Here is a 19,007-nt window from a genome sequence, read left to right on the forward strand (position 1 = left end):
CTTTTCTAGCTCCAAAGCCATTAAATGGGCAAAATACCTTAACCCCCCCCCACCCCCAAACTTCGGACATATTATTGGCTGCATCCTTGTACTATTTGTGATCTTAATTACCCCTTATACTTAGTTATTCGATAGTTGTTAACCCCTTGGACGATCTCATCCCATGAAAGTGGCATGCACTCGCCTGCCACGTGGATTTTTCTATCTATGTGGCATTTTTTGAAAAGTAAAATATATTTGTTTTACCTTTTTAAGTGTGTTACTTTTTTAGATAATCTTTTTTGGATAATAATTATAATAAAACTTGGCTAGAACTATATTATTTAGGCTAATATTTTTGGCATTTTTTGAAAAGTAAAATATATTTGTTTTACCTTTTTAAGTGTGTTACTTTTTTAGATAATCTTTTTTGGATAATAATTATAATAAAACTTGGCTAGAACTATATTATTTAGGCTAATATTTTTGGCCAAAAATAATAAAGTTTTAGTTATTCTCTTTTGAATTTGATCTATAAAAAAATTTGTACATTTGACATATGTCACGACCCAAAAACCCAATCAGTCGTGATGGCACCTAACACACTTGCTAGGCAAGCCAGACATAACAATAATGAACCATAATAGTAGAAATAACAGATTTAACATAAGTATAAAACCTTAATACCGCATAGTAACACCAATACATGATAAATCCCCTAGAACTAGTAAATACAAAGTCATGAGCTCTAAAACGGAAAATACAAGTCTGAAAGCTAAATAGCAATATTGTCTGAAATAAAGACAACAGTAAAATATGGAAAGAAATGCCAAGACTGTGGTCGAGAATACAACTCTACCTCGTCTCTCGATGATCAACTCAGCTAGCAAACTCCGCTACCAGTGACTAGGTCCGACACCTGGATATGCACAACTAACTGCAGAGTGTAGCATGAGTACAACCGACCCCATATACTCAGAAAGTCATAACTGACCTCGGCGAGGTAAAAGCAACAATAATTATAAATGATACTTTCTATAACCTGTGCAATTCATAAATTTAACAAGTTCAAGACAGTAATATGATCAAATCATAAAATCACGGATAAAATCACTTTGGTGCTCATAATTACTCTAGTACTCTGCTCAGTCAATGATTCGATATATAAAGATGATATCCAAGTAAATCGGGTAAATAATCATGAAAATTGCAAGTAAAGATGAAATGCAATAACCAAACAACACCGGCAAGATTTCCTCAGAATTTCCATAATCGTACCAAACCACTGATCACGTGTCCTCAATCCGCGTGTACACCATCAAGAGAGAAATATGAGAGGGTGACCCTGGGGGATGGATCCATATCCACACGCTGCACGTCGTAGTCACATGCAAAAACCATACTCCGCCCGACGTGGTCACAAGCTTTATATCATAATCCGCGCGGCGTGGTCACAAGCTCAATATCACGAATTTGTCCGGCGTGATCACAAACTCAATATCATTGATTCGTCCGGTGTGGTCACAAGCATAACAACACAATCTGCCCGACGTGATCACATGCATGACAACACAATCCGCCTGGTGTGGTCACATGCATAACAACATAATCCGTCAGGTGTGATCACATGCATAACAACATAATCCGCCGAGCGTGGTATCAGGCATCCAGTCCAAATCATATCATACAGAAGCAAATATACAAGAACATATGTATATGATCAATGAATATCAGATTTCATGCTCTTGGACTGGTATAAGTGATATACTAAAGTGTATGCATGTGCAAAGTGTACTATCATAGCTCAAATCGCAATTTCATCACGAAAATAGCAAATATCAAGTTCAATCGAGAGATTAGACTCTATATAACCTCAAACATAGATCAAATAGCTCACAATAGAGTTACAACTATGAGAAACATCACAACTTAAAGCTTAACAATCAATTCAAGGCATGTTATAGTCTAAGCACTACCCCGAGCATGGATAAATATGTCGGCGCTCGCACATGGGCTCAAACTCCACACATATGCGCCCCCATAGCACGTAGCTATCACAAATAACTCAGGTAACTAGTACCTCAACCAAGTTTAGGTAAGATACTTAGCTCAAGCAAGCCAAATTACTCCTCTAACAAGCCCTTCCCGCATGAATCAACCTCCGGACGACTCGAATCTAGTCAAATTAACTTAATATAATCAATAAAGGCCATAGGAATTGATTCCAAATGATAAAGCTAAGATCTTTAACCAAAATCAAAAAGTCAACCGCGGGCTCGCATCTCGAAACCCGGTCAAACTCAAAAATTCTAGACACTCATTTAATTATGAGTCAAACCATACCAATTTCATCCAATTCCAACCACAAATCGACCTCCAAATCATCAAATCTCACTCTCCAATAACATAGCCTTAAATCCCCAAATTTCACCTTAAACCCACATAATCTAGATATAATAATCAATGGGTAATCAATATCTATCATCAAAAGTGAGTAAAGATCACTTACCACTTCAAGTGTGATGATAAGCTCTCCAAAAATCACCCTAGACCGAGCTCCACAACTCAAAATATGTTAAAATGACAAAAACCCTCAAAAAATAAAGTACTTTCTGCCCAGGCATACCATTCGCGATTCCGGGACCAACTTCGGATTGCGAAGCTCAATCAACACTGCCCCAGAAAATGGCCTACGTGAACGCGACATGAAGCTCGCGAATGTGATGCACAACCAACAGGATACTTCGCTAACGCTAGCAACCTTACGCGATCGCGATGACTTACAGCCTGAAGTCTCCAGCTGAACTCCCCTTCTACGCAAACACGACTACATACTCGCGATCGCGATGACCTATGCCTCTCAAAGCTTCGTGAATGCGAGCTCACTTCCACGAATGGGATTAACAATCACCTCTATCAACATAATGCCTTCTGCGACCGCGATAACTTCTTCGCGATCGTGAAGAAGGAAACCAGAACCTCTGCATCAGCAGTCTCAAACATGATAAAAATGATCTGAAACCCATCTGAAACACACTCGAGGCCTTCGGGACCCCGTCCAATCATACCAACCAATCCCAAACACAATACGAACCTACCCGAGGCCTCAAATAATACAAAACAATATCAAAACCACGAATCGCACCCCGATTCAACCCTAATGAACTAATGAACTTCCAACTTCCAACTTCCTAAACTCATGCCTAATCACATCAAACCAACCCGGAATGACTTCAAATTTTGTACACAAGTCTCAAATAACACAACGGTACTATACCAACTTTTGAAACTAAAATCCAAACCCGATATCAATAAAGTCAACTCTCAGTCAAACTTCTCTCAACCTTCCAAACCTCCAACTTTTCAACTTTCGCCAAAAAACTTCAAATCAACCTACGGACCTCCAAATCTAAATCCGGATATACGCTAAGTCCATAGCCACCATACGAAGCTATTGTAACCATCAAAACTCCATTCCCGGAGTCTTCTACATAAAAGTCAAAATGCCGGTCAACTCTTTTAACTTAAGCTTCCAACTTTGGGACTAAGTGTCTCAATTCACTCTGAAACTTCCCCGAACCCAACCCAACCACCCCGAAAAGTCACGAAACCTCAAATACACATAAATAAAGAATCAAATAGAGGAAACATAGCTAAATACTCAAAACGACCGGCCGAGTCGTTACAAAATAAATAGTCAAGGCATCTAATAAGATATAAAAAGTACATAGTTTGAACTTTATTATTTTGGCTATAAATTTTTATTTAGCTATAAATTATGGAGCTCTAAAAATGTATTTTTTTATACAGATTTTACTTGAAAAAATAAAAATACACAATTAAAATAAATAGCCATTGCATCAAAATAAGAAATAAAAAGAGCGTACAATTGCAAGTTCATTATTTTGGCTATATTTTTTTTATTTGGTAAAAAATAATGGAACTGTAGCCAAATTGTTTTTACTGATTTGACTCTAAAATAAAAATACACAATTAAAATAAATAGACATTATATCTAAAGAACAGGAAATACACAAGTAGTACTCCATTATTTTTGCTAAAAGATTTGTATTTGGCTAAAATGATGGAGTTCCAACCAAAATTTTTACAAATTCGATCCGAAAAAGAAGAAATATGCAGTTGGAAAGAATAGACATTATATCTATAGAAGAAATAAAAAAAATAATAGTTGAAGTAAAGTCCACGTTGTATGTTAAGATGAAGCAAGAAGATATACATAGTTGTAACAAATAAATCATTATATATGATTATATGATAATTAAAAGGTAAAAAATAACCTACTTGGAAGCTGATTTTTCGATTTTTCTTCACTTCTACGCGCTTAAAAGAGAGTACATCCATACTCTTTACCACATCAACGTCCAGGGGGTAATGGCTCTGAAATTTCCAAGTTCGGGGGGGGGGGGAGGGGGAGGGGGAGGGGGGATAGTTAAGACCACGAATATGGGCGTAACTAATAATTTGTGCCAAGTTTAGGTTTTTTTTTGGTATTCCAACAAGCCCAATCTATCCCAAACAATACTCAACAAGGTCAAATAAAGTTATAAAAATCAATTCCAAACAATAAAGTTTTAATCTTTATTGAAATCTCAAAAATCAGTAAAAGTCAACCTGGATCACTTGGTCTAAACCTAGAATTATGATTAAATCTCGGTGAACAGTAACCTTTCGAGTCCAAATATGTAATTAGTTTCTAAATTTGAGTCCAAATCGACGTTGTATCTCAAAATACCCTTTCTGAAGTTTCAAGTCAAAAACTCATTTTTTACTTTATAAATTCTTGACTTAGGTGTATGTAATAATCCATAGGTAATCATGATATAACCCCTCTTCGAAATCGCCTTCTCCCGATCTTCAAAACTAAAAAATGGTAAAAATAAGGTTAAAATCCCAAAATTGGACGTTTTATACCCCTAGAAATAGTTCTTATTTGTGATTGCGGTCACCACCCTCGCGGTTCACAAAGTGTCCAACACTATTTTATTCTTCATTATAGCAGCCAAGAAGCTCCACGATTGCGATGCACCAATGCGTACCTCTATACTACTATCCTTTAGTATAATGATGGCCATAACTTTTGTATAAATGTCGGAATAACAAACTATTTAAATTTTTAAATATTAGGCTCAAAGGACTACACCTTTTATTTTTTGATCATCCCCAAATTCGTTATAGATTGCGAGATATAAGTTTCAAAAGTCAATCCACTATCATCAAATATTTATTCTACGTGATCGTGGAGAACCTTCCGCTAACAAAATCCAAATTCTACTTTACTCTTTATAATCAGTATCCTAACCATCGTGATTGCGATTTACACTCCTGCTGTCAAAAATGAGCAGCTGTTAAGTGGCTAGATTTGATCAAAAACTATCCCAAAATTCACCCGAGGTTCTCGGGACCCCTCCAATGATCCTAACTAATCTGTATATTTATACGAACTTGTCCAAACTCAAAACACATATGACAATATCAGAACCGAGAATCAAGCATCAAATCAAAATCATTAACTTTCTTAAGTCCTCCAACTTCTAACTTTCACAAGATACGTCTGAATCAAACTCGAACCATTCACGAGTTTCCCAAAATATTCCGATAAGTTCAAATACCCTATATGAACTTCTTCGAAGGCTCGAAACATGCGGCAAAACATAATAATACAAAAGTCAAACCTTAGTCAAACTTATGAACTCTTAAGTTCTTCAAATTGCCAACTATTAACCAATAATGTTGAATTCTTCTCGGGCCATCTGAGACCCCATCAAACATACGTCCCAATCCAAAATCATTATACGAACCTATTGGAACCTTCTAATCAGAAAGCGAAGCTTGTTTACCTAATATGTTGAGTTTGGTCAACTCTCTTAACTTTAAGGCTTCTAGCTATGAACTAAGTGTTCCAAATCACTGCGGACTTTTTGGAACTCGAACCAACCATAAATATAAGTCATAAAGCATCATATGAATCTACTCAAGGTCTTAAATCATAGAACATAATGCTAGAACTCAAAATAATTGGTTGAGTCATTACATGTTAGTCCGGTTAGGGGTTAGTAGGTCGTGGTCGGTTAAGGAGTCCATTGTAATAGGTTATGTGGGCCGATTCATGGGTTAACCCGGCCCATTTGGCAGGTCTAACTTATACTACATTTTTATATATTTTGTTACAGGTTCTGAGCGTGGTACTAGTGGGACCCAAGAGACTATCTAGGAGTACTTTCTTGGAGGCTCAAGGTAGAGCTACTTGATCGATCCGCAGTGCCCTTGGAGTCACCTTCGTCTATCTTTCTATTATAGTTTATCTTTTATTCAGACAATATATGCATTATGTTTCAGATAGTTGTATTTGATTCAGTAGCTCATGGCATCATGACACCAATTCCTAGGGATATTTTGGTTATTTTTGTACTTGTGTTATTAGCTTTAGATTAATTGTTATATTATCATCTCTGTTTAGACTCTGTTGTTGCTTCACGATATTTGAAATTGTCGTTTATGATTGGTTCATCTAGCGGGTTGAATTAGATCCATCATGACCTTGGTGGGATTTTTGATCATTATAACATTACAATGTATTTATACATCGGGATTTGAATAATAAATAAATATAATTATAAATAGTACCGAGTTAACTTAATTAAATTAATTATCTTTGCAAACTAATGATATTTAATTATTTAGAATTTATGTATAGATCAATGTAATATAGCATTGATGTTCATCCTTCAAGACAAATTTACATGTTTAGTTCAACTTCTATTAGCTAGTAGCACTGGTTAAGACTTGGGAACAAAAATCAAAAGATGTGGTACAACGGATGTGGCTGTTCTTCCCTTGTATCGGGTTCGAGCCCTGAGTATAGAAAAATTCTTGGTAGAAAATGTTTTCCATCAAATGAAGGCCTATGCGGCGCGAATACGAATATAATCGAGTTCCAATGCGGGAACCGGACACTAGGCGGAAAACCAAATAAAAAAAAAAAAGACTTGGGAACGAAAGGTTCAAAACTAAAAACAAAAATCGGAAATGTCGAGCAAAAAAAAAGAAAGGGAAGAAGTAGTACAGTATATCCAATACGGGGAGTACTTATATTCCTGCTGACGACTACCAGAAAAGACCCTCGCTTAACAATTCAATCAATGTCGAACGAAGTCCCAGAGAAACAACCGTGCGACACGGCGGAGCATGACCCGACCAGTGTCGCCGTCGATGGCGATGCGGACAACAGCGACACATCAAATTCTGCCTTAGCGAAGGGGCTTTCTACTATAATTTCTTCTATAATCCGGGAATTTGATGACAGCGCTGCCGCCACTTCTCGTAGTCAAGATCAGCTCTCATCCACTCTCGATCGTCTCACTGGAGGTACCATTCTTCACCTTCTTATAAATATAACCGCTGGACTTAATTTTGACATTTATTCTTTGTGGTGTATTAGTGTGCCTTTTTTGTGTGATAAGAACTGGAATTGGGGATCCATTTACTGTTTATTAGGCTGAGCGAACTCCTTCTCGTTCGCACTTGTTATTGAATATAAAGTAGGAAGCTTTGCAGTCAAAAACTGCACTCTTATTATGTTATGGTACATCTTTGAAAGACTCCAAATTATTTTCACTAAGGTGGGTGTCCGAACTAGGTGGCTTAGTGATCGTGGCATAAAGAGTGACAAATCCAGCTGCAACATGACATGCAGGCTCACCCAAAAACCTCTGCTGGTGCGAAGTAGCATGTTGTTAAAAGGATTAGTCAAGATGAACACAAGCTACCCAAACAACACCCCCTCATGTATAAAATAAAAATTAAAAGAAATGAATCACTTTTTATTGCTAATGGAAGGTAGCAGGTATCCCATGAAATTAGTCGAGGTGCAAGCTGACCCTAACACCATGGTCATCAGGAAAAAAAAGTGAATCACTTTGGCGGTGGAGAGGAAAGGGGGGGGGGGGGCAGCATGGAGGACATTAGTTGTATGTGTAATTTCTTCCGCACCTTCTAGTCCCATTGGAGCTTAGCATTTTTTCCATGAGAATAAAAACATGCACTTCTTTATTGTGACATGTAGATCCAAATTGCTTTCATCAGTTAAGTGAACTATTTCGCTATTGCGTTATGATATTGTTAGTTCTCATTAAACCTTAAAGCTTCAAAAAAATTAATAAAGAGCAATAGGAAAAGACACATAAAAAAAAAGCAATAGGAAAACACACATTGTTTTCGTAGATTCAGATTTCCAGAAATTTCATCAGATAGTTGCTTAGGAAAAAGGTTCCTCTTTATTCCATACATTGTGAACAACCAATAACTTAGTGGACTATATTTCCGTGTGTGCCCCAAAAAAAGAGTTTGAGAAAGCTTGAAATTTCTTTTAGCTCTTTCCGTGTTCGTAGAAATGAGAGATGATCGGGAACAACCTTCGGGTTTTACCTGTTAACGCACACATCCGGTTAAGGCTACCCACTTCGGTGGATCTTACCCCAATTTTTATATACATGAAAATTTTGTCAAATTCTCTTTCGTCTATCTCCTCATCATTTACTATGTACAATGAGACGTTCGTGTTCTCTAGGAAAAGAAGACATGTTGTTTTTCTCCTTTGCACCTGATTATTGGTAGCCGCATGCAATTGCAATTTGCAATAATAGAAAACTGTATTTCTTCAAGTTTTCCTTCCACATGTCAATTGCCAGTGATATGATGATAGACTCTTCTTTCCGTTTGCACATCAACTGCATTGATAATGTCTAGGTCTTGGATGATTCTACTATTTCATGGATTGTTACTTATCATTCCAGAAGAAGAAAATAGCATCAACTTTTGTTCGAGTAGATATCTGAGACAGTTTCTTGGAAAACCTTTCTCTGTGTGCTGGGCTAGTCTTGTTTGTTTGAATGTGCTAGGTCATCTTCTATATGAGGATAACTGCACTGCAATTCCACTTGCAACAAAATCTGAGGTGACAAGGTTTAGAGGGTGGTACAGAGTTTAATGTTCCTAGCTTTTTGTTATGATAACTAAAAGGCTGTAGCATAAGATAAATGCTACAAGGATTTACAGTCGGCTGCTTTTGACCATTTGACCACTCTCCCTTGCTGGGCTGAGTGCTGAAACCGGCTCAATGGGTTCTAATTCTAAGAAGGGTAATCTAAGTCAATCAAAAAGTTTATTATTCTCCCAAATGGGGCTTTCCTTCACCCACCTCCATAGGGATAGTCCATAACTACTTCTCTTACTACAGGATGTTTACTTAACCAACGCTTAGATCCAGTTGCAAGGACATGATCGCTTGACACAGTTGATATATTTCCTGTGACAGTTCTTCTTGCACTTTCAGCCACCTCGTCATTGTAACTTAGGAGTTTTACTTGAGAGGACTTATGTCTATCTGATAGTTCATTTCCAGTGTTACTATTTCTTGGACAGATCCAGTGCTGTTAACCAGTTTTTGCTGATGAAAGGTGTGACACCAAAGGAAATATTAAAATGAATATAGATCTAGTGAAGATATTAAAATGAATATCAATCCTAAATGATCTCCTTTTTGAACTGTTAGATACGAACTCTCTAGAGGAGGTTGATGTCGCTAAGAGCCATACAATAGAGAAGTTCTGAGAAAAGTAAAGGGAAACAGTAATCAGACAGAATAGAAGTTCAGCCCCATACCCTGGAAATTTCATCAATACTAATTTAATGGAACATGGATTCACTAACTATCACAAGCTTATAGAAGTAGGAAAGCATTGTACAATATAATATTTGAAACATAAAAGGGCTATTAAGAATAGGGATTCAGGTTGGTAAATGTGGCGTTTTAATCGAAGATTCTGTTTCTTTCAATTGCTTTTCTTGTTATTTCATGGTCCTGCTTGTACCTTCTGTTAATGTATGTAGTAACCAATCATCTATATCTGCAGAGCTTGACAAACTGCTGGAAGATGCCCCATTGCCTTTTATTATGCAGCATGCTGCTAGAATTTCTGGTGTTAGGAAAAGAATTACATCATTGAATTCACTTTTGAAGTCTATACAAAGGCGTCTTGATAATATCGATCACACATTATCTGCTGGCTTGATACATGGTACAATTATTTTTCATGATACATATTGTGTCAAGCTTTTTCATGACAACTCAAATAGGATGTACGCAGGTTTTATTCTTTATCTTGATTGATACTTTGCCTTCCTATATGAATGCTTTACTTGTGTAATTTTTCAAAAATAGTTCTATGTACACGATTTATCTTTGTAAACTGGTAAAGTACATGAACTTTTTATTATATCCAAGTCGTTGTATATGAAAGTTCTGTGAAACAGTAATTCTAGAACTCTGTGAAACAGTAATTCGTCGTGGAAATTTAATTTTCCATGGGAGAGTTAATTTTTCTCATACACATAGTTAAGGTTTAAAGGAAGCTTATCCACTCTAGCTGTGGGAAAAATATTTCCTCCTTTGCATTTTATACAATGGTAAAAAGAAGAAAATACCTAAAATAATGGTTGAAAACTTAATTTGACAAAACAAATTAAATGAAAGTTAAAAATTTGAATATTGAACTAAATTTGAATTCTTGGATGTTGTATAGAATATTATTAATGCAATGGTATTAAACCATTTTGAAACATCGCAAAATAGAAAGAGTGTCATATAAATTGAAACAGAGGGAATTGCTAAATAGAAGAAGTGTGTCTGGAGGGTTCGTAACTTGGGGGATTTCACTATGATGATCTTGGGGGGAAATCCTAACGGTTTTTCTTCTTCTTCATTAGCATCTTGTTTCTGCTACGCATGGATGCATGATGTTGCGTTATTGATGTGGTTTAGGTTGACAATGGTTTTAACATTCGCTCTGTGATACTGTGGGTCTTTTTCTATCTCTGGTAGGCATGGATGTATGACATTGTATATTGATGTGGTTTTCTGATGTTCAAGAAGTGCATCCTATGGGTATTAGTCGTCTCTTGTGCGGTTTGAGACATCTGTTGTAGTGTTGTATATTATATATAGGTAACTCATTCTAATTTATTTTTGGCTAATAACCAGCAAACACAGTGGAACTTTTGCTTGTGATGTAGAAATTACTCCACATGTCCCAAAATCTTGTCCTGATTCTGTTTATGACGGAGCACCTGAACAAATTGGCTTTTCTTTCGTGCATTTTTTTTTATATTAGGAAATGCGTCCAGTTCTCTCTCTTTCTCTCTGGTTTGTCTATGGCAGCAGGGGAAATATATTGTGGTGGACTAAATGTTTCAAGGTATTAGGAGCAGTGTTATCAAAGGCGAAAAGCGCAAAAAAAGCTCTAAGATCCGTTGGGGCGTTAAGCGCAAAGCGCAAATAAAGCGTGGGCTTTAATGAAAAAAGGCGCAACGTAAAAATATGCATGTAGTCCAAGACTAATCATTATAAGCATGAATAACAAATATATGGACAAAGAAATTGAAAACAATTCATGATAAAGTGAAATATCAATTGTTTAAGGTTGTCTTTTCAGGATTACACTCATTGGCAAGGAAAAGTATGCCTTAGAGCTTTGATGCGACACTAAAGCGCACACAAAGCGAGGCGAAGCGCTCAACATGTTTTGAGCCTCGCTTCAGGACTTAAGCGCGCTTTAAACGCGCCTTTGACAACACTGATTAGGAGTAAAGTAGTTTTGAGTTAAAATGCTTAATACTTTAATTACAATATAAATTAGAGTATCTGCTTTTCATTTGTGCATTTTAGGTGAGTCGGGCTGGAGATTCTCATTCACTAAAACCTTGTTATATCTTTCTTGCAGAGAAGTCAACAGGGGATGGTGGGCGAGACCATGAGAACCATAACAGTCTTCATTGACGAGGTAATGCTGATAATTGCCGTTTCTGGTGTTCGATGAACATGCTACGTTCTTTCCTTTGTATATGCATGAGTGCTAACATCAAGGAGACAATTCGCATAGGAGGTCAATTTGCGAACTATTTCCTAGTCTTTCATGCAAAAAGGTTGTTGAGGTTTATTGGGTCATATTAAATGTTTCCTTACCACGTTTATTTATTTGATAAGAAAATAAATAAATATGGTAAGGGAACATTTGATCTTGTTGACTGTTGAGTCCATCGGTAGTGGGATGGGGGCCTTGGTTTCTTTAATTGGTCTTGGGCAATCCATATACTTTGAGCTAACTTTTGGGGTTGAGTTAGGCCCAAGGTTCATTTCTTTATCAAATCTAGAACGCGCAATCCTTGTGCATTATATGATTTCTTTAGTTACAACAGCTTTCCTCCTCACGAGAACATCAGAAACTAGCATGATAAACATGGCTGAGTGTCGATAAGCAAGTGATCCACCCAATCTCCCCTTATTTTTTTCATTTATGGAAGAACAGGTATTTTATGGAGAATGTTAGTGGCAAATCTTGACTTTGCATTCTTTGATGCCTGTCTTACTCAAAAGGGAAAAAGAACAATCATTCCCTTCTTAGTTCTTATCTACTCAGCAGTAATTTCTAATTCTAAGTAAACGTCTCAATAATTTCTGCCAAGTGAAAAGTTTAGCATGTAAAATAAGGCAATGAGGGTCCAAAATAGGAATAACCAAAAGCATATTGAGAAAGGGGCATATCTTGCATGGTAAGTGATTACCCAAACCTAGTAACAGGCTGAAGGTAGAGCCCTCTAGCTTAAACTTTTTCGTGCCTTATATAGTCAGCGGAATTTTCTTGCCTTCTACCACCAACCTTTCCCAGTATGCGTCATATGGAAAAGTAAATTGATATATGCATTCTGTCTTGTGTTTCAGTGTTTTGGTGCTGCAATTCTTTGGTGTGCAAATCATTTGCAAGTTGGTGCATTGCATTATTAAAGTACGCAATATTATTAGAAGACGCAAAATGTGATAACCTTTGGATGAGCTAAATTTTCTCAGTATTGCTTTCATGATGTCCAAAAAGAAGTTTGTTGGTTTTATGTCATTGACGAACTTCTAAATCAGTTAATTTGCTATGTGGTTGTTTTGGGGCAGTTCATGATCAAGATCCTGGAGAAGATTCAAATCGCTTTCTCAGTGCCAGTAAAATCTCCTTTTGATTGCAAGCATTTGTAACTGATTCAGCGTACGGTATGAAAATATGGTCTGAGATTATAACATTTTGGCTTTCAGAGAAATTTTGGATATAAGTGCTATCCCTGATTTGAGAATGGTTCTTTTACCTGTCAGAAATGTGCATTTCCAGCTTGTGCCAGAGTGTGTCCGAGTTGCCCAGGAAAGGGAAACATGGAAAATATGTGGCAACTGGTTAGCAGCTCAGCTAAGTGTAGGCCTGTAGGTGCAATTTGAAGGGTGTATCTTTTCTGAAACTTATTCATATATTCTGCTCTTAAAGGTATTGTTAACTGTTTTGCATTACATTGGATGTGTTCTTTTGTTTTACAACAACAAAGTTAAGTGTATAATGTGTATCTAGAAGAGTTTGGATATCTTAATTTATTTAATGAGTTACCATAAAATTGATTACCTAAAAAAAACCCTAAACTTGGCACAGATTATTAGTTACAGCCCTAAACTATTCGTGGTCTTAATTACCCCCTCAACTTGGCCTTTTGAGAGCCATTACCCCCTGGACGCTGATGTGGCAAAGAGTGTGGGTGCACCCTCTTTTACGCGCGTGGGAGTGAAAAAAAATTGAAAAATCAGCTTCCAAATAGGTTATTTTTTAACTTTTAATTGTCATATAGTCATATATAATAATGATTTATTTGTTGTAACTATGTATTTCTTCTTGCTTCATCTTAACATACAATGTGGACTTTACTCCTAACTTTTATTATTTTTAATTTCTTCCAAGATATAATGTCTTTTTGTTCCAACTGCATATTTCTTTTTTTGTTTTTGGCCGAATTTATAAAATGTTTGGTAGGAACTCCATCATTTTAGCCAAATAAAAAACTTTTAGCAAAAATAATGGAGTACCAATTGTGTATATTTTCTGTTTTTTTTTCTTTATATATAATGTATATTTATTTTAATTGTATATTTTTATTTTCGAGTCAAACGAATTAAAACAAATTGGCCATAGATCCATTATTTTTTACCAAATAAAAAAAATATAGCCAAAATAATGAACTTGCAATTGTACACTCTTTTTATTTCTTCTTATGATGTAATGACTATTTATTTCAATTGTGTATTTTTACTTTTTCAGGTAAAATCTGTAAAAAAAAAAAAATAAATAAAAAATTTAGAGCACCATAAGTTAGAGCTATATAAAAAATTATAGCCAAAATAATTAATTTCAAACTATGTATTTTTATAACTTTTTAGATGCCTTTGACTATTTATTTCAATTGTATAAATCTTTATTTTCAGGTCAAATTCAAAAAAAGAATAACTAAAACTTTATTATTTTTAGCCAAATAAAAAACTTTAGCCTAAATAATATAGTTATATCCAAGTTGTATTATAAATTTTATTCGAACAATTTTATCTAAAAAAGTAACATACTTAAAAATGTAAAAATATATTTTATTTTTCAAAAAAATGCCACATAAACAAAAAAATTCACATGGCAGGCGAGTGCATGCCACTTTCCTGAGATGAGATCGCCCAAGGGGGTAATAGCTATCGAATAACCAAGTATAGGGGGGTAATTAAGACCATAGATAGTTCAAGGATGTAACCAATAATGCGTGCCAGGTTTAGGGGGGTTTTAAGATATTTTGCCTTTATTTAATGAGTTACCATAAAATTGAACGTGATAGATGTATGAGTCGAAATCTGTCTCAGTATTTGGTGGGAAGTAACTTCGAGAAAAGAGTCCGCCGAGGTCGACCTGGAGATGGTGAAGCCTGTGGTCGAGATGCAGACGCAGGTCGATGTCGAGCACGGCGGAAAGAATAGTAATGACTAATTTACTAGGGTAGGATATTAAAGAGAATATTTCTTTGGATATTCTTTGTACTTGTGTAATTAGAGTTTATTGGGGGTATGTCCCATACAAACAGGAAAAAAAATAATGAATAAAGATATGTGATATTCACTTGATAAGAACACTTTTCGGAAGAAGAATCTCTCTCTAGCAAAGATACAGATATATTCTTTTCATTAAGATTCTTGCTCATATTATTCCATACTTTTCCATCAGATCCGAGAATAGTTCGAATATTCTAGGATTTATCTGTCACGCATCATTGTCAGGAGGAACAATCATCTAACTCATTCATTATTGGGTGAATCATTCCTTCTATTTACTTAAATGCCATTTATTGTTATTTATTGCTAGTTACTCCTAAATTATTGCTCATACTTTTGGAATATTTAATGCATGATATTATTAATCACCCACTAGATCAACCCCACATTATCCGTATTTTCAAGATCCACGTTTAGAAATATTATTATTAATTATGTTTAACCCAACATTACATAAATATAAAGGTTTAACCGAAAGTTATATTTTTTGGTCAAACAATTTGGCACCATATGTGGGGATTTCCTAGTTAAATTTTTAGTTTCCTCTAGATCCACAACTAACACGGATTGCTAACGTAAAAAAAAAAGAGACCAAGAACAAGATTCCCTTTCTTGTATACACACATCTACTATGGCAGGTAACAGAGAAGAAAGAGTGAGAATAATGAGCGACCTCCCAACCAACCTCATGAGCATCATCAATGAGAGCTCTGAAGCAGTGGACGAGGACGTAACGCCCAATGCCTCCCCTAGGCGAGGCGGGTCACCCCTTCCTTACTGTAGCATCACTAAATCTCTTGGTAAGGGAGCCTCCACATCCGTGATGGAAGAGACGCCACCATCAATAAAAAAGCTCCTTGAGACTTGGCTAACTGACACGCTAACCAGCGTCCTCCATGAGCATGTTCGAGACGCGGCTACAGAAAGCGCAAGGACTTGCATTGTACCACCAGCAGACGAGCAACATGATCAACTTCCTCCTCCTCATGCATCGACAGGTATTACTCACAATGTTGTTAACAATGCATGTCACAACACTCTCGCGACCATTCTAGAGGAAATGGAAAATGAGAACAAGGTACTTCGGGACCAAATGAGAGAACACCAAGAAAGGGTCGATAAAATATCGGGCGCTCCTAAGCTCTTGCCGAAGAGAGTTGTCAGTCGGTTCGTAGAGTAGCCGTACAGTGACGATGCCGCCCACATGCCATACCAACGACCTTTAAAATGCCACCCTACCTGAAAATATACGACAGCACGACCGACCCCGAAGACTATGTGACCCACTACGTCACCGCTGTGAAAGGCAATGACCTCGCCAAGGAACAAATATCCTCCATTTTGTTGAAAACATTCGGCGAGATCCTCACTGGAGGAGCATTAACATGGTATTCACAGCTGCCCGCGCGTTCCATTGAAACATTCGAAGAAATGGCCGACAAGTTCGTAACGGCTCATGCCGGGGCCAAGAAGGCAGACGCGAGACTAGTAAACGACATATTCATTATCAAACTGTCGTCGGGAGAGGGATTGAGGGACTTCCTCGCCTGATTCAACCGAGTAAGAATGACCTTACCAAATGTATCGAAAGGGATCGTTGTTGCAGCTTTCCAGAACGGGTTGAGCAGAAATGGTTCAAGGGAAACGAGAAAGTTATTAAGTCGGCTTATGATGTACCCCCCCCCCATGACTTAGGATGAAATACACAACGCGTATTGTGCCGAAGTCCGAGCAGACGAGGACGACCTCAATGGGCCGACTCATCGACTGACCTCAGTACAAGCCGAACTCAAAAAAGATCGAAGAAATGATATCAGGAGGGACCTCGCAGATCCACGACCCAACAGGGAGAGGAATCTACCGTATGTCAGAACCGCCATTTGCATCCTCTTCCCGCCACGAAGAGGGCCCACCCCGATCAAGAGCAGGGACTCACCGGAACGAAAGAGGTATGCCCCCTATTATCCGCTCACAATTTTTGTGTGCCACCTACAGAAATAGTCTACGCCTTGAAGAAGCTCAGAACTAAGGTGAAGTGGCCACAAACGATGAGGTCAGACCCGAATACCAGAAAATCAGATGCCTTTTGCGAGTTCCACCAAGACGAGGACACAAAATCGAGGATTGCATCACCCTAAGACAGGAGGTCGTAAACATGCTACAACAGAGAAACCTCAAAGAGTTGCTGAGCGACCGAGGAAGGACCAATTTTGCCAAAGGACGTGAACAACATCAACGACCGCCAAAACCACCCTCGCCAACCCGCACCATCCACATGATCATTGACGGCGGCGACGATGCTTCTATCAACAGTGTGAAATTTACCACAACCCACAAGCTCAAACGGTCAATCACCCACGAACGGTATGATGAACTCGAAGAAAGTATCATCTTCGACAAGTCGGATACCAACGATTTGGATTTCCCTCACTATGATGCCCTTGTTATCACTTTACGAATTTTAGATACCGATGTGAGACGCATTATGGTAGATGATGGAAGCGGCACGTGCATTATCCACCCTCGAGTACTTGCACAAATGAAACTCAAGCATAAGATAGTACCGCGCTGCATCACGCTAACGAGTTTTAACAATGCAGTTGAGTAAACATCCGGCGAGATCACACTCCCCGTCCTAGCCGGTGGCGTCACTCTGGAAACCACATTCCATATCATGGACCAAGACACAACACACAATGCTATAATAGGGCGAACGTGGATACACACCATGAGAACCATCCCCTCGAGCTTGTACCAAGTCATCAAATTCCCAACTCCACGGGGAATATTCAGTATACGAGGGGAACAACGCAGATCCAGGGAATGCTACCGCATCGCTCTAGACTGTACGGTCACTCAGCAAACGAAGGACAAAGAAAAAGAGGCATAGCAATCAACAGGGTCATGGTCGAACGAGGACGTCATCAAAGACCCCGAAACGGTTGAAGCCGCGGGATCGACCATAGAAGACCTCAACCCCGTTCAATTAGATGGCAACGACCATAGCAAGAAAGTTTACATCGGCTGCAAGCTTCAAGAACTAGGTAAATTTTGTCAATTCTTAACTACTAACGCGGACTTGTTTGCTTTTAACCATGCAGATAGGCAAGGTATCCCGAAGGAAATCGCCACGCACAAGCTGAACGTCGACCCATTCCACCCCCCGATGAGGCAGGTTAGGCGTAAGTTCAACTCCGCAATAAATGATGTGGTACGCGAAGAGGTCGAAAAATTATTGGAAAACGGCTCCATCAGGGAGTTGAAATACCCCAAATGGGTGGCTAATGTAGTCATGGTGAAAAAGAAGAACGTGAAATGGAGGATGTGCGTAGATTTCACAGATTTGAACAAAGCATGCCCCAAGGATTCGTTCTCGTTACCTCACATCGACCAACTCATCGACGCAATGGCAGGGCATGAACTACTGAGCTTCTTAGACGCCTACTCGGGCTATAATCAAACCCTCATGGAAGAAGAGGATCAGGAGAAAACCACTTTCATTACCCATCAAGGGACGTACTGCTACAGGGTCATGCCCTTCGGGCTGAAAAACGCAGGGGCAACTTACCAAAGGTTAGTGACGAGGATGTTCAAAGACCAACTCGGTAAAACGATGGAAGTCTACATAGACGACATGCTGGTCAATTCCAAAAGGAACGAAGATCACATCGACCACTTGAGAGAAACCTTCAACATACTCAGGCAATACAGAATGAAAGTGAACCCCGAAAAGTGTGCATTCGGTGTGGCCTCAGGAAAATTCTTGGGCTTCCTAGTGTCACATCGAGGTATCGAGGTCAACCCCAACCAGATCAGAGCCATCAAAGGGATACCAGAGCACTTGACCACCAAAAAAACAGGTTCAGAGGTTGACTGGCTGTATCGCCGCCCTTTCGAGGTTCATTTTGCGATCATCTGATATGTGCCACAAATTCTTCGGCGTACTCAAAAAGGATAACGACCTCCAATGGATCTCTGAGTGCGCCCAAGCCCTGCAAAGTTGAAGGCTTACTTGTCATCACCACCATTGCTTTCAAAACCAGAACCGGGGGAACACCTCCCC

At 38.1% G+C, this 19,007-nt stretch overlaps 1 protein-coding gene and 1 pseudogene across 2 annotated transcripts; both read left to right on the forward strand.

Moving 5' to 3' along the window:
• Positions 1-7,061: 7,061 nt before the first annotated feature.
• On the forward strand, positions 7,062-13,458 carry LOC107785455 (uncharacterized). 2 transcript variants are annotated; one of them, XR_012694924.1, is made up of 5 exons: positions 7,064-7,365; positions 9,912-10,076; positions 11,778-11,837; positions 12,998-13,093; positions 13,193-13,458. XR_012694924.1 is itself a non-coding variant. In XM_075221727.1 (4 exons), exons 1-3 carry the CDS (start codon positions 7,140-7,142, stop codon positions 11,831-11,833), a joined length of 447 nt encoding a protein of 148 aa, XP_075077828.1. In that variant the 5' UTR covers positions 7,062-7,139; the 3' UTR covers positions 11,834-11,837; positions 12,776-12,918. The 2 variants fall into 2 exon arrangements, 1 of the variants encoding a protein (XP_075077828.1); XM_075221727.1 differs by lacking the exons at positions 12,998-13,093; positions 13,193-13,458 and adding an exon at positions 12,776-12,918 and having other exon boundaries at positions 7,062-7,365.
• On the forward strand, positions 8,378-8,484 carry LOC142164493 (U6atac minor spliceosomal RNA; annotated as a pseudogene).
• Positions 13,459-19,007: the final 5,549 nt, after the last annotated feature.

Source organism: Nicotiana tabacum, chromosome 9 (assembly GCF_000715075.1).
Source record: "Nicotiana tabacum cultivar K326 chromosome 9, ASM71507v2, whole genome shotgun sequence".
In the NCBI taxonomy this organism is placed as follows: Eukaryota; Viridiplantae; Streptophyta; class Magnoliopsida; order Solanales; family Solanaceae; genus Nicotiana; species Nicotiana tabacum.

Bases quoted from the DNA above. Each gene is read 5' to 3' on its own strand.
- LOC107785455 (XM_075221727.1), top strand. From the start codon at position 7,140: ATGTCGAACGAAGTCCCAGAGAAACAACCGTGCGACACGGCGGAGCAT. The intron at 7,366-9,911 runs GTACCATTCTTC...CTATATCTGCAG, and splicing joins TCTCGATCGTCTCACTGGAG to AGCTTGACAAACTGCTGGAA. The intron at 10,077-11,777 runs GTACAATTATTT...TCTTTCTTGCAG, and splicing joins ATCTGCTGGCTTGATACATG to AGAAGTCAACAGGGGATGGT.